General features: G+C 29.5%; 4 protein-coding genes across 4 annotated transcripts; 1 reads left to right on the top strand and 3 right to left on the bottom strand.

Moving 5' to 3' along the window:
* Positions 1–63: 63 nt before the first annotated feature.
* On the bottom strand, positions 64–3,043 carry DFA_10828 (pleckstrin domain-containing protein; the record flags this gene model as incomplete). The annotated part of the gene is made up of 5 exons (XM_004351418.1): positions 64–405; positions 500–610; positions 713–2,509; positions 2,604–2,827; positions 2,938–3,043. 5 exons carry the CDS (start codon positions 3,041–3,043, stop codon positions 64–66), a joined length of 2,580 nt encoding a protein of 859 aa, XP_004351470.1.
* Positions 3,044–3,274: 231 nt separating this feature from the next.
* Positions 3,275–5,457, top strand: DFA_10827 (uncharacterized protein; the record flags this gene model as incomplete). The annotated part of the gene is made up of 6 exons (XM_004351417.1): positions 3,275–3,287; positions 3,353–3,468; positions 3,529–3,879; positions 3,952–4,168; positions 4,237–4,786; positions 5,088–5,457. 6 exons carry the CDS (start codon positions 3,275–3,277, stop codon positions 5,455–5,457), a joined length of 1,617 nt encoding a protein of 538 aa, XP_004351469.1.
* A 210-nt stretch (positions 5,458–5,667) lies between these two features.
* On the bottom strand, positions 5,668–14,299 carry DFA_10826 (uncharacterized protein; the record flags this gene model as incomplete). The annotated part of the gene is made up of 19 exons (XM_004351416.1): positions 5,668–5,707; positions 5,743–5,794; positions 5,870–6,368; positions 6,427–6,816; positions 6,885–7,391; positions 7,461–8,042; positions 8,127–8,639; positions 8,704–8,902; positions 8,971–9,536; positions 9,596–9,892; positions 9,982–11,193; positions 11,290–11,320; positions 11,351–11,472; positions 11,554–12,040; positions 12,365–12,437; positions 12,564–12,660; positions 12,900–13,161; positions 13,244–13,791; positions 13,874–14,299. 19 exons carry the CDS (start codon positions 14,297–14,299, stop codon positions 5,668–5,670), a joined length of 6,903 nt encoding a protein of 2,300 aa, XP_004351468.1.
* A 99-nt stretch (positions 14,300–14,398) lies between these two features.
* DFA_10825 (uncharacterized protein) lies at positions 14,399–16,202 on the bottom strand (the record flags this gene model as incomplete). The annotated part of the gene is made up of 2 exons (XM_004351415.1): positions 14,399–14,704; positions 14,739–16,202. The coding sequence occupies 2 exons, from the start codon at positions 16,200–16,202 to the stop codon at positions 14,399–14,401; spliced, it is 1,770 nt and encodes a 589-aa protein (XP_004351467.1).
* Between the last annotated feature and the right edge of the window lie 85 nt (positions 16,203–16,287).

The raw sequence follows: 16,287 nt of genomic DNA, 5'->3' as shown, positions 1-16,287 counted from the left end.
ATGTTTGGTGTTGGGTGATGTTGAACCAACAATGTAAATTTATTTTATTGTTATTTATTTTACTTATAATTTTGATATTTGATTTGAAATCCATTCTGCCCAATTATTTACTGGAACAGATTTTTGTATTGCGTTCTCATAGAGCGATACTACATCAACGTTACTGTTTACACCAGCCAAACTTCTGTGCAATTTGATAGAGACTGCCAATGCTAAAAAGTATTCTTTTTTGATGTGATGGTTTTCGCTTTCCAATTTCTTGCAATAGTCGACAGAGCTGTTTGATTCAAACAATCCATCTCGGAGTTGTTCAAAGTTTAATATACCTTCGGCAAGCTGTAGTTGTAATTGTTTGATTGTTTCTTCCTTGATTTCAATCTTTAACATATTTTCAGATTCCAATCTCTTTATCTAAGTAATGGTCAAATAAATATAGTACTAATTAGTTTCTTTCAAAGATCTTAAGATTTTGTTTTGTTGACCAATTAATTATACATACCTCGGATATCAAGAAACTATTTTGTGTCTGATGAGCATACAAGGATTCTTTTAATTTATTTATATCTACATTTGAAGATGAAGATACATTTTTTTGTGTTGATTGATTACTCTATAAAAAAGTAAGGAACAAAAAAAAAAGGAGGTTAGAGTTTGTGTCTGAAAAAAGAGATTTTCTTTTTTTTTTTTTTTTTTTTTTGATTTTGTAACAAACCTTATTTCTTTCAATTAATTCGGTAATATATCTATCCTTCTTTTCAGTTTCCTCGCGGAGTATTTCATTCTCTCTTTTGATGACATGAACCGAGTTTTCTTTCAATTTCAATGATTCATCCAACTCTGTGATTCTACTTTGAAGATCCAAGCACTTTTTATCTCTTGATGCAATTTCGTGTGCCCATTTGAATTCTTTTGGGAAGGATTCTTTGTTTTCCAAGTGTTTCTTTTCAGATTCCAAAGTTGTAATACTATGATGCATCATGGATACTTCATTCTTTAATCGATCGATTTCACCATCACGTAATTGGAGTTCGAGACGAACATTACCGTTTGAATTGTTGGACTTTAGTTCTTCAATGGTTTGTTTAAGTTTTTTAACTTCATTGTCCAATGCTTCTCTTCTTTGTCTTTCAATATCCAACATTTGATCTTGTTGTTCCAACATTTTCTTTCTCATTTCATCTTCAATATATCTCTTTCGAAGTTGATCCTCTTCAATTGTATATTGAACATATTTTGTTGAATCAAATGAATTATTATTGGAATTATTATTACTTTCATTGATATTATTATTATTATTATTATTATTATTATTATTATTATTATTATTATTATTATTATTATTATTATTATTATTATTATTATCGTCGTTGATATCGTTGTTTTCTACTTTGGTAGAAGACAAGGAAGGAGAAGATTGTCCAACCAATATAGTTTCTTGTTGTTGTTGTTGTTGTTGCTGTGGTTGAAGGGTAGGTGAAAGTTGTGGTGATTGTAAGATTGGTGAATTTCTTTCTTCTTCTTCTTGTTTTTGTTTTCGTTGTAATTCAAAAAGTTGGTTTTGAAGTTCTTGATCCTTTTTAAGTTTTTCCTCTTCTTCTTGTTTTTCTTTGATCAATCTTTTTTCATCTTCTTCTTTTTGCAACTTTACTCTTTCAGCCTCTTGTAGCTTCAAGAGTTCCTCTTGTCTTTCCAACTCCTTTTTCTTTCGTTCTCTTTCTTCTTGTTCTAGTTGTTGTTGTTTTTTCTTTTGTTGCTCTTCGGCATGTTTTCTACGTAGTTCCTCTTCACGAGCCTTCAATCCATCATCAACAACAACTGTACCATTATTGGATGATTGTGATGGGGTGGTGTTGGATTGCAAAGTTGTTGTAGAGGAGGAAGGTGAATAGGTTTTTGACAATGAAGGACTACTGTTGGGAGAAGATGAATCAATGGCCATCGAGCGACGAGGTGGATAATTATTATCCTTTAAGTGATGATTTGATTCATCAAATGATAGTTGTGATGGATCAAGACTTCTAGCCATACTTTGATTTGAAATATTATTATTATTATTATTAATATTTTTAGTTGGTGTTATTGTGGATTGTGAAAGAGAGGAGGAGGAGGAGGAGGAGGATGAGGAAGAAGAAGGGTTTTTAAGAGATCTTTGTAGGGCTACATAGTATTTTTTATATTCATTGAGACCTTCAATCCAATAGGTCAAGTCTGAAGAATTTAATACTTGAAGGTTGTAGGTTCTACCGGGTGTTGCAAGTTCAAAACCAGAGTCAACAGTCTTTACACTCAACATGTCTGGAAGATTAATGAAACCAAAAGAGTTTTGATCTCCCTCTTTTTCATAGTAGTACAACTTTGTGTCCTTTTGAGCAAACCATCTCTTTTTGTAAGACTTTACAATACCCTTTTCACCCAACTTTTTTAAATATCCTTGTAGTGGACTTGGTTTGATTAATTCATTTGATTTCTGTTGTTGTTGTTGTTGCTGTTGAAGATATTGGGTTGATTCCTTTTGAAAAAAAAAAGAAAAAAAAAGAAAAAAAAAAGCAAAGATATTAACAATCTTGTACCAAAATAATATTGTTGTTATTATGATACTATACATTTTGTTCTTGAAGCTTTTTAGATTCATCTCTAATTTGAATGATTCTGTTTGTATGTTCAGTAAGTTTAACTTTAATCTCTCTCAACTGGTCATAGTTTTCAGGTAATCTACTATCTTCATTACTTGTAATAGTCTTGTACAATGGTAAGATTGATTTTACTAATAGAGTAAGAGTTAGGTAGCAGAGGTAGCAGGTAGTAATAATAAGGGATGTTAGAGAGTCTACAATCTATAGATGAACTTCAATAGCCCCTCCCCCCTTTGTATTGGTGTGTGGGGGGGTGTGTGTGCGTTGATATTGTTGTATGTGATTCATCACTACTGCTACATACATATAGTTGAAGCTTTAGCAACATCTGCTTGACTTGCACTATTAATAAGTGTATTAACTTGATCAAGTAATTGATTTACTTGATCGAATTGTTCTTTCAAAGACATTGTAATGGTGTTTGTTAGATCGAACAATAAATATCTCTCTGTCTCTCTATAGAGAGAAACTGGTTCAAGTTTGTGACTTTTTTGAATGATGTGGGGGGTTTTTTTTTTTTAATAATTATTATTTTTAATTAAATTAAAGGAGTAGGGGGAAAAGAAAGAAAGTGAATGAACCAAACTTATATGGGGCGATGATCAGAGTAGAAAATATTATACTATAATATTTTGTAAAGAATGAACTTTTTTAGTATTTATCAACAAATGTTTGTCAATATTTAATAGTTTACTTATACATTTTATTTTTATTTTTAGGTGCATCATACAATAGCAACCAGGATCTTTTAGATCATTTAAAGAGTAGAGGATTTTTAGAAAGTGAAACTGTCTATCAAGCAATGAAACTAATTCCTCGTGGTGATTTTTTACCTGTATATTTATCAAAACAATATTTAGCATTGCTTTAATTTAATGACCAATTTATTTTATAGGTTGAACTTTTAGATTCTGCATATCAAGATTCCCCTCTTCGATGTTCTAGATATGGATTTAATGCAAGTGCACCACATATCTATGGAAAATGTTTATCAGAGTTGGAAATTGAACAAGGTAATAGTGTATTGGATATTGGTACTGGTACTGGCCACTTTGCTGCCCTCGCAAGCTATCTTTGTGGATCACTAGGAAGAGTTCATGGGCTCGATATTAAAAGTGAAATTGTCAATTTTGCAAGATCCAACACTGAAACGTTCAAATCAAAATCTGGATTGAATATCAATGTTGAATACTTTGTTCGAAATTGTTTTTTGGCTGATCCAGATGACAATGTATATGATAGAATTGTATGTATAATAAAAATATTGAAATCAATTTTTTTCTTTTTCTAAATTTTCTCTCTCTCTCTTTCTCTAAAGTATGTAGGGGCTGCATGTCCAAAAGATTATGTTCACCAATTATTAAAAGCATTGTCCCCAAATGGGATAATGATAGTACCAGCTGGTGAAGAATTATTAAAGTATGTCAAGGTTGATGGAAAACTAAAAGTTCAGTATTTACTTGGAGTACGATACTCTGAATTAGAACTTCCTCATCAACATGAAATTCAAATTTCTTATATTCAACATGAAAGAGGTAACAAAAAAAAAACAAAGTTTTTAATCTCTAAAATTGATTTATTAATTTTGTTTGTATTTTTTTAGAAAAAAGTTTAAAAGTTTTAATTCCAAAGAATGGTATTGACCAATCATTTAGACTATTAATCAACGATCAAAAGTTTTCAGATGTCCAATTATATATTCTAGGTAACAAAACTCCAATCAATGTTCATAGTTTTATCTTTTATTGTAGAATTCCATCATTTTTCAAAGAATTTATTGAACCACAACAAATCAATCTTTCAGAATCACCTTTGGTATCTATTTTATTGCCAGATTTTGTGACAGAGAAAAACCTAATGATGGTTTTGGAATATGTTTATTGTGCCAAATTGATTGACCCAACCATTTTCGAATCTAATAATAGTTCTCCAGATCAAGTTAACCTCGAACTTGACAATCTGCATGAAACATTATTATATTTCAAGATTGACAGTTTAGTTGAGTATTTTGACAATGTTTCAACCATTTTACAAAATCCCCAACCATTCAACCTCTTTCAAGATTGTCAATCAAAACACTTACAAATGTTGGTTCAATCATTCAACAAAATTCCAGAAAATATTGGAACAGATTATACATTTCATTTTAAAGGGTAAATAATGAAATTCAAATCAACACTTATTTTGTTTTGAAAATATTCTAATACTATAATTATTCAAGAGAAACTATAAAGGTTCATAAAGTAATAATGGAAAATAGATCAACCTATTTTAAATCCTTTTTAAATTCAGGAATGAAAGAATCATTGACCAATCAAATTTCTATCCATAATAGATTTGAATTTCATTATTTCTCTTTATTTTTACAATTTTTATATAGGTAGGAAAAAATCATATCACTCAATAATCAGACAAAAATAATCATTCTAATTTTATATTCTATTATTATTAAAGTGGTGACATTGATATTATATCATCAGAGACAGTACCTCATCTTTTAGAAATATCAGATTTCTATGATGATCAATTCTTAAAGAGCCATTGCGAATCAATTTTGGCAAAGTCAGTGGAAATTGATAATGTTGTTTGTTTATATATTTTATCATCAAGACTCAATGCAAAACAATTATTTAGAATCTGTAAAGAATTTATTATTGAAAACTACCCAAAGGTTTCAAAAACTGCAAACTTTCAAGATTTGGATAAGGAACTATTGTGTCAATTGCTTCAAGATAGTTGTTCATACTTTCAATTACTATTTGATAGAAATGATTCAAAAATCAAATCTGTTGAATTAAATGAAACCCATAGCCAAAATCTTTGATTGTTTTAAATAAAAATAAATAAATAAAAGAATTCCTTTATTTTTTATTTTTTATTTTTTTGGGCTACTCTCATTTGATAACTAATGTCTTGATAAATTTGATTAGTATCTCTCATGAACCCCGAGAAGGTGTAAATTTGATTCGAGTTTGTTTTGACTTGGATTCCGCTGAATAATAAGGCAATTCTAACACGACTAATCTCTTGTATATCAACCAATGGCAAAGAAATCTTTCCACCAATTTTTACACCTATATGTTTTAAAAAGTTCTGGAAACCCAAAAACCTGCTTGATATTACCAATACTCCAATCTGTCCATTATAACTACATGTATATTCTAAAAAAAAAAAAGAATAAAAGTTAATGATAAATCTAAATATTTTTAAAATAAAAGTATTAATAAGATACTTACTATCTATAATAAATTCAGACTCTGGAACTACATTGATAACTTCTTCGACCATTTCCGTGTTGGTTGCTTGTTCCTCTGGGTCAATAATTCCCATGATTTTGTTGTAAAATACTCTGGCTTCTTTTTCTTCGGTTCTAGTGCTAATAACTCCCAATATATGCTCGACGGTTATGCTACTATGTACGGCTGACGATGAGGATGAAGATGATGAAGATGTCATTGATCCTTTGAGTTTGGCCTGTTGATTTTCTTTGATTTTGTAAATATCAATCAAATAGGTTGTATCCTTTATCGAAAGTTGTAATAGAGATTTAAAGGGAGCTGCTTTTTCATCTAAAATTGGACTTGGACACCCAGAGCCACCACGATGGAAAATCGTAGACATTTCCTTGATGCAACTATGAATAATATTAATCTGATCAACAGTTGTTACTTTTCTATCAACATGATATGATTTCTTTGATTCTATAGTTCTAGGTACAACTAAATAAAATAATTCCTTTAAAAAAAAAAGATTAATATTATTACCAAGCTTTTTTTTTTTTTTAATAACATACATCCATAGTTTCAATCCATAATTTTTTAACAAATAATTTAAAGATTGTATCTTTTAGTTTTCCAAACAATTGTTCAATCATTGGACAAATAAATTCTTTGATTGGAGTGAGGATTGCCTTTTCAAATTTGATATTTTCCTTTGTTCTATTCATGATTACATTATTGATGATGATTGCAGATGCCGCATTAGCACTGTTAATGGCAGCAGTTGTAGAAACAGGATCATAAAATGGTGAGTTTGTTCCACTGGTTTGAAGTTGAGGTTGTTGTTCAATTTCTTGTTGTTGTTGTTGTTGCTGTTGAATTTGATCATTTGATAATTGAATAAATTGTAATAATGCATCACTAAATAAAACATCTTGGAAACAATGGAAAATATAAACTTTAATCTAATACAAAGAATAAGTTAGTACTATATAATATCTATAGTTTCTTTGTTTGTTTGTTTGTTTCATACTCTAATTGATAGAAAATCCAAAGATTTATCAAAAAGTGAATTTACAATAGAGAGACTATCTTGATAACAAAGTTGTAGTGAAGATTCAACACATTGTCTGGTTGTTTCATCATTTGGTGAAGATGGTGTTGGCGAGGCAGTTGCTAATTCTCGTGTAAAATGTTTTGATAGGGATTCTGTTATCCTGGTAAAATATAATTCCAATCTTCCTTTGGTAGCATCAATATTATTGATCATTAGACAAGGTTCTGCGTTGAGTATAAATATGTTTGGCTTTGATCCGGTGGCATCTTCTATTTCAGTGTGTGAAATAAAATGTTCAAATTCTTGTTCTATAGTGGTTGCATATCTAACAATCTCTGATGACATTAATTCCAATAGTTGTACATAACTAAATGCATCTGGTAACCATAACAATGAATCAAAATCTTTAATTGCATTATCACATGCACTATAAAATTGTACATAGGAAGATGAATATCCTTTGGTTAAAGACATTTGAGTTTTCTAAAAAAATAAATAAATAAAAATATTAGTAAATTATTGATTATTTCTATTAATTTTGTTGTTTCTTACCTTGTCATCATTTTTAATTGAAACTGTAATGGTTGAATTTAAATTTGATTTAATTTCCTTTAATAACTTGTATACATAGGTAATAAATAATTGTTTAAGTGGTAGAGGTTTGAATCTTTCAGCCGACAATTTCTTTGTCATATCATAATAATCTAATAACTTTTTAACTAGAGGGAGGATATACTTGTTGAATGGTGCCCAACTACAGAAATCTTCAATTATTTCTACAATACATTTACCCCATGCATCAATGACATCACATGTGATCTTGATATCCATTGTAGGGAATGCTGATTCATAGACAAGAGTATTATTGATTTCATCTTGTATAATTGATAGCAATTCGATCAACATCTTTGTAATCTCTGGTGCATCTTTGATTTTTGATTTGACATCCAAACTCATAAATCCCATTTCTTGTACATTCTCTTTGAATTTTCTTCTAGATTCATCTTGGATACACTGTGATACTACCACTGCAAATTTTCTCTTTCCATTTCCATCTGGTAAAAATCTATTAAATGTAGTAATTATATTTTCAAATGATTTTACTAAACTATCTAAACATCCTCTTGGTTGATTCTAAAAATAAATAAAATAAAAAAATAACAAATGTTAGTTTTACTTTAAAAAAAAAAAGATAGAACTATCTAAAGTTTAACATACATTTGGAAAAGTTTCATAATATCTACCGATAGAATAATTCATTTTGTTGTAAATGGTTGATAGGATTGATTTTAGAGCAGTACTTTCAATTAGAGTAAAGTATTCAATCTTTACTTCAAAGATGGTATTAATGGTAGAGGTTAATTCTTCCAACTCTAACATGTCATTAATACTTGATGGGTCATATTTTTGTGTCAACTCTTCCAAATGCATTACAGTGACTGATGATTTACAAACTCCAAATCTAACACTGTACTGATTTAATAGATATCTTGCCAAAGAGTTATTAGTCCATGATCCTCCTACAACCGTTGTACAATATTGTGTTATAGATGCCAATAACTGTTTGTACATTACTACATGATTTGTTGGACATATCACTTTTTTAACAGCATTTTCAAATTCCTCCTTTTCCTCCTCATCTTCCTCCTCCTCTTTTGGATCAACATTTCTTTTTTGTTTAATATTATCCTTTTCAATTTTTTCTAAAATATTATTTAAAAATAGTTGATACTAGAAATGGAAAACAAAATGTTAATAAAATAGGTATATTTTTTGTTTTTTTTTTTTGACATACTTTATAAAATTGATAATGATATTCAAGTTGTAAATGAATTCTACCTCTAGAAGGAAGAGAGTACCAAGAATCTTTTAGTTGACAATCTTCCAAATCTTTGAGAGAAATTTCAATCTTTCCTAATAAACGATCATGTGGTTGATCGGGTTCATAACGCATTAAATATATATCCAATTTACCTCTTGGTTTTTTTTGTTTTCTATAGAAAATAATAATTAATTAATATTTTGATAGATTATTTTTGACTATATCATTTTTTTGACTTACAAATAAAAAGATTGATTATTCCATTGATTTTGATTTGATAGAGTTGATTTAATTTTATGAGAAACAGAATTTGAAATGATGCAATACATATTTTCAGAATCGGTTGAATCAAGACCATCAACTTGGAGAATAGAGACAAATAGGTCTGCATGGAAATAGTCTTCTCTAAATATAATAGATCTCATCATGTGTGCAATTTGATGACTTGCAGTATTTCTCCATGCCAAATATTGTTCGACAGAACCTCCAAATGCCTCTACGCTGTATGGATAATCACTTGTTGAAGTACCGCTGTACGTAGATGACGAGTGATTGTGGTTGGCCAATAATTCTAGTCTTTCTTTTAATTCAATCAATAGACCTTGATCGTGAAAGTTGTTATTGATCACATTTTTGGTAATTATCTTTTCCTCGAGATCGTCAATCGAGCACTGTTGTCGGAAATACTTTAAAAATTGATCTGGATTATTTCTTTCATCATATATAATAGATGATGACATCATCATATTTAAACTAGAAGGTAATGCATGAATCATACATGATTGAACCAATTCATAAAGTAAATTCTAGAAATTTAAATTAATATATGATAATTTATGTTTTTTTTTTTTTGATTTTGTCTTACCTTTTGTGACCTATCATAATTTACTCTAAACTTTTCTGAAAATGATTTATAGGTTGGGAAAGGTTTGAGTTGAATAGTATCATTGGGTACTATATGATATTCACGTAATGATCGTTCACCATCCAATACAATTCCTCTCTCTGCATTCTTTGGTACATAAAGAAAATGAGTTTCTTGAATATTTTTAGAAACTCTTAAAGATGATTGTTGTGGTTGTTGTAGGTTTGGTGCCAACTTTTCATAAATAGTTTCAATTTTACAATTTAAATCTAATTCTAAATAAATACATTTTGATTTCTAAAAATAAAAAAAAGAGATAAATTAATACTTTTTTTTTTTTTCCTTTTCTTTTGTTTTTTTTTTTTTTTGTTTTTTTTTTTACATACTTGATCAATAGTAATTAATTCAAAACAAATCTTTGCAAGTTTTATAAATCTTGGAGATTTTAGATAAATAATTTCTTGATTTGATAGGTTATAACTTGAAAGTTTCTTTTTAGTTTCCAAAATGATAAACTTTTTCTCCTTGTCTTGAATAATGGTTGTGGTAAGAGGAGGTGGAGAAGTTAATTGACCAGAACTATTAGACTTTGTATTGGATGATAATTTTGTTTGATTATTTCCTTTTTGTTGCGGTGATGGTTGTGGTGTTGGTTGTTGCTGCTGCTGCTGTTGAATTATCTTTTGTTTGTGATAAATGTTGACACTATTGGTTGGTATATTATTAATTTCCTTTGAAATGGTTGATAATTGAATATGTTGATGTTGCGTTGGATTGAATAATTGATCGATCGATATGTCAATTCCCGATGATTGTTTGAGTGAGTTTCTTTTATGTCTGTGTTTTGGCAATGCCAACACATAGTTTTCGAGAAAAGATGAATCATTTGGAGCAAATTTTGATTTCAATTTGTTGAGAAACTCTCCAACCGTACTATCTACAAGTATGTTTACTGAAAATGTATTATTGCATCCAAATTGTTCATAATCTTCAATGTCTACCACTAATTTCACAACATTTTTGTTATTGTCGTCGGTCACACCAATGGTCAAAGGTGACGATGAATTTGGTGGAGTAATTAATTTTGAAGAAGAGTTGGAGGAAGAATTTGTAATTACACTTGGACTATTTGATAGTCTTCTTTTACTTGTTGTTGTTGTTGAAGATCCAGAATTTGATAATGAACTAGAAAAAGAGGAAGTAGATGAAGTTGAATTGTTTAAATCCATAATAGAATCTAGAGGTCCGTTGTTTGGATAGATTGATTGAATATGTCGAAGTGGTGAAATTGGTCTTTGAGAACCACTATTTGCCAGTGATTGAATTCTTGGGTCTTGTTGCTGCTGATTGATTGATATCAACTCGGTATCATCAACCTCATCATCATCCTCTTCAGGTTGATTATTTGCATCTCCCAAGTTTGCAGGACCACCATGAACATTCCATTGATTGATTAATATAGAAAATGCCTTTGATCGATGAATAAAAGATGCAAATAAATATCTCTTTTGAGTTGTTCTAACTTCGATGGCATTTGGTAAATAAAATGATCCAATCTTTTTTTTAATCTTTAATATATCTTTAAAATGTATCATTGTCTAATAGTATACAAGAAATAAATATATTAGAAAATAACAGAGAGATTAGTCTGGATTTTTGAATCTTTGTTCTTTTTTTTTTGTTTTTTGACAAACCTTTTTATTCTTGGCAAGATGACTTGGACTTCTAAAACAAATAAAACTTTGAGTTATATACATTGTACCATTGTGTGACATTGATATTGTTTTTTTAGATTCTTTAGTACAATAAAATTCACTCATCACCGTTTCAATATGAGGTAGATCTGGAAACCATCTGAATAATAATGGTATAGATTTCTAAAGAGTTTAAAAAAAATATATTATTAATAACCAAATGTGTTAAAATATATCTATCTATATATTATATTTAAATCATACCAAAGAAGTAGTTTCTTGATCTGGAATCAATTCAAATGTTATAGTCAATTCAGAATTTGTGTCTTCACCTTTTTTGTTCTTCAAGACAAATGATTTTCTAATTGTCGACATTGATGTTGACAAGGTCAATGCTGATGAAGTTGATGATGTAGATATTAGAGGAGGTGTATCTATGGTAGTGGCAGTAGTAGTAGTAGTGTTAGTGGTAGTATTACTACTACTACTACTACTACTTGACATTGTCATATTTGATCTGATTTCATTTGTAATTGGTGATAGAGGTATTTGAAGAAAACAAAAACTTTCACCTTTTGATAACATCTCCCATGTCTTTACTTTTAATTCCAAATCACCAGCAGGGTATACATCTTCGTTAATTTCACTGTAGTAATTGATATCAATTATTAGTTGATCATCATCATCATCACCGTCATCAATATTATTGACCGCAACCAACTCAACATCAATACATACAATATAAAAGATTCTTTTTGAAATATTACATTATCTCCACCATTGACATATTTGGTTTTAAATTTGCTATCGTGATGATTGATTTTAACTATATATAGTAGTAGTAGTAATAGTAAGGTTAGTTATATATTGATTGGTTCATAGAAAAATATTTTTGTTTTTTTTTATTCATCAAAGGGTCTGATTGTCTGCTTGTGATGTACTGCATCTTTCAAGAAGAAGGTGACAATGTGATGCATAGAACCACTGTCGTACTACTACCACCACCGCTCTACAGGAGGAGACAACAACAACAACAACAACAACAAGATCTTCGTTAGATAGTTAGTGTTCATACCTAAGATCCAAGTCTTCTTTTTCTTTAAGTTTCTCCCGTTGGAGATTGATATTAATAACTTTTCTTTCATCGACTATAGATATAGATATCAATCAACCTAAATCTTCTATTGTGTTGTTGAACGTATATATTTATATATAATATGACTGTTTGTGAGTAGGTTGATCAACTTTAAAACATAACAATTTAGTGATCAAACTCTGTTTTTGTTTGAATAATAATAATGCAAAACCACCATCGTTTTTCAAATAATTTGGGGGTGTCTCGTGGTTGCCCCCAATAAATTTCCTTCGAACCTATATATATATTTATCTATTATATATATATATAATATATTTAACGATTTATTAAAATTTAGAATTATTTACAAGTAAAAAGATGATGATGATGATGATTAGAGTCTCTATTTTGGTTTGATTGAATCTTCTTGGGGAGGTGATGTATTGGGTGTTGGAATTGATTGAAAGTGGGATAGAGAAGGGTGACCATCCCAATCAATGTAAAACATCTTGTTTGACTTTGTGTTCTTTTTTACATAGGTATTATAAGGTTCCGATAAAAAGTATTGCTTCATCCTCTGTGAAATTGGTCTAGCTTGTTTATGGAATTCCCATTTGACTGGTAAATTGGTCTCTATCTCTTTTACACATCCAAATTCAAATGCCCATGCAACTGGTGACAATCCAAACTTTACAATCGCAGGTTCAAGGTCATTGAGAAGTGTGAGAAAGAATGATTGTTGTTTTGGATCTATAAAAAAGTATTCTCTTGCTTGGTACATAAATGCATTATAGAATCTATAATGATAGATAAAAAATATGTTAGTATACCTGCTCTGCTGGCCGTATCCTATATCATATCCTTTTCTTTTTTTTTTACCTATAAGGGGTATTTAATAGGCAGTCTCTTGAACTCTTTGATGCCATGAATACAAACAAATCATCCATTTGCTTTGCTATACCAAGACCTGGGAATCTTTGGGATGGCAGAGGTGGTCTAGAGTTGGTAAATGTTTGATGTGGATCTTGTAGTGATAGCCACTCAATGACACTTGCTTTGATTGGAAAGTTGATCAATGTCGATATGATCGTTAAACTATTATCATTGTCTTGTCCCCTCCATTGATAGTATTGTTGTTGTTCGATAGAGTTTTGAGTTGGGTTTGGTGTTGTTGTTGTTGGTGATGTAGTACTTGTTACTTGTATTCGATCAGAGATATCAGAAGAAATATTACTACCACCATTCTTTATATCGGATTCAATATCAGATAGATAGATATCTTTTCTTCTTACAAAACAATCGAGTAACAAATTATTGGGACCATAATCACCTGATAAACACAATGATTCATCGGTTATCTTGATACGATGAACAAATGAATCTGAGAAATCTGGTACAACTTGAATCCTTTTATATCCTTTGGCTTCCTATAGATTTTAAAAAATTAATATATATTAATATTGGTGATTGTTTTAAAACGATGATTTCCATTCTTTCTTTCTTTCTTACAAGAGCAGGTATAATTTTAAAACGATTTAAATATTCCTTTAATTCAGCTATTGTATAAGTGTTTAATAATCGATCACCCTCTACAGTATTATGGGGATAGAGTGAATCTTCATCTAGATCATCTATTGTTAGTGGTATGTCTATCATTATATTTGGTTGAGAATACTTTTGTAGAATGTCTTTTAGTTGTTGTAATCTTTCTCTCCATTTTAATGTTACATCATGTGCCCAATTCTTTAGATACTCTTCTATTTTATGATATGATATTAGAAATGTATGATGTTGATCGTCAGCTGCAGCAGCTGTAGTAGTAGTGGTGGTTGACTGCGGTGAAGGTTGTTGTTGTTCTACTACAGTACTGTCTTTTAATTTATCGATTGATTGTTGCTGATGCAATTCATGTTGTTGCTTATCTTGCTCTGACATGTTTGTTATATTAATGTATTATGAATAATCAAATTCACACAATTAAACAACTGTGAACCTCACAGTCACAATTTATTAAAATTATATTAAATTTTTTTATTAATTTATTAATTGCACATTAATTACTGGATTTTGAAATTCTTTATCATTGTTGGTTGTTTGATGAATAGATTCAATTGGCATTTCTATATTATCTTCTTCCACCTCCTCCTCCTCTTCCTCCTTACTATTATTATTATTATTATTATTATTATTATTATTATTATTATTATTATTATTATTAATATTATTATTATTATTATTATTATTATTAATATTATTATTATTATTATTATAAACTGTGGTGGAGGGGTGGATGTTCCAAACATAAAAAGACAGCATCCTAAATGCGATCAATGGCATTCTCTATTTCTTTTGGATTCACTGTTGATGTTGATACCATTGAATCATAATTTTCATTGTCATCATTATCATCACCATCATAGTCATTGTCATTATCAGTTGTCATTTTTGATAGTTGTTGATTTCTTTCTTTTGACAATAAATGAAGTAATAATTCATTTAATTGTACCAATTCTCTATTCTTGTCCCATAGTCTTTCTATTTGATGTTCTGAATCATAAAGATTGCCACTTAACTTTTCTATTTCATCTTCTTTTAATTTCAACAATATTTCCAGCATCGTGGCTTTATGTTTCTTGCCAATGACAGAGTGTTTACTATTACTACCAGTAGTAAAACTACGTGTAGATGAAGATAGTGATGGTACTTGCCAATGACTTTCAATATCATTATTATCAAAATGGAATGGTTGATCTAAATTATTTTCATTATTATTATTATTATTATTATTATTATTATAATTATTATTATTATTATTATTATTATTATTGTTGTTGTTGGAATGTACAAGTTGTTTGATTGATTTTAAATATTGAATAGATGATTGAAAAAACAATGCTATTGATTTTTTGTTGGGTGTTGAAGTGTCATTATCTGCGGGTGGTTTCAATGTTGACGTTGTTGATGATTGTAAATATGTAGAGTATATCTCTTCTTCTTCTTCTTCTTCTTCTTCTTCTTCTTCTTCTTCCTCCTCTTCTTTTTCTGGTTTCTTTTGTTGATTTTCTATTTCCTGTCCTGTTGATACAATTGGTTGATCATTTTTTTTAATTTTCTTTTTAATTGTATCTACAAAATGTAAACTCTTTTGATGAATAGAGTTGAATGATTTTGATCTCTTTGAAAATTCACCTCCGCTTTGGGATAATGGTGATGATGGTGAGGATAATGGATCAATTTTAACCATTATATTTTTTTGATTTAGAGATGGTGGGAATTGACTAATGGTTTGTGATCTTGGTGGTGATTTTGAAGATGGAATCCATTTTGGTTGTTTTGGTGGGGAATCACATTCAATTTCAAAAGACTTGTCAAGTTGCACTTTATCATCCTTGTTGGAAGATTGTTTTCTTTTAAAGATAAAGGCAAGACCTCTATGATGATTCTTTGAATCTAATGATCGCTGTTGTTGTTGTTGATTTTGATTACCAAGTTTAGTGGAATGGTGGAGGTTGTAGTGGTGGTGGTTGTCATTGATGTTGTCGAGGTTTGGTATAGCTAGACTTGGTGAACTCTTTCTTAAAGAATTATTATTATCATCTACAGAAAGTTTATGAGGTGTGAATTCAAGAGGAGCAATAGGTGGTGATGGATGAGGTTGAGGTGTTTTTCTGTTGAATATTTTGTTAAATGTTGTAGGGGAGGAAGAATTTGATTTATTCAAATGTTGGTCATGATAATAGTTGATGGCCTGATCATCCTTGAAACCATATTTCTTGATTATGCCAAACCACCATTTTTTATTCTTTGCTGTAGTAGTTGAAGTAGCTGTATTATTCATTTATAAAATTTAAATCATGTGGTTGTTGGAAACTATTATTGTTGTTTTAAACATTATTATTACTATTATTAATATGTTGTTATTA

This window comes from Cavenderia fasciculata, assembly GCF_000203815.1.
Source record: "Cavenderia fasciculata unplaced genomic scaffold Scf_EUAJFUG01CK1KI-5, whole genome shotgun sequence".
In the NCBI taxonomy this organism is placed as follows: Eukaryota; Evosea; class Eumycetozoa; order Acytosteliales; family Cavenderiaceae; genus Cavenderia; species Cavenderia fasciculata.
Note: the sequence above shows the minus strand (reverse complement) of the source record. Positions and strands in the feature narration are given on the sequence as shown.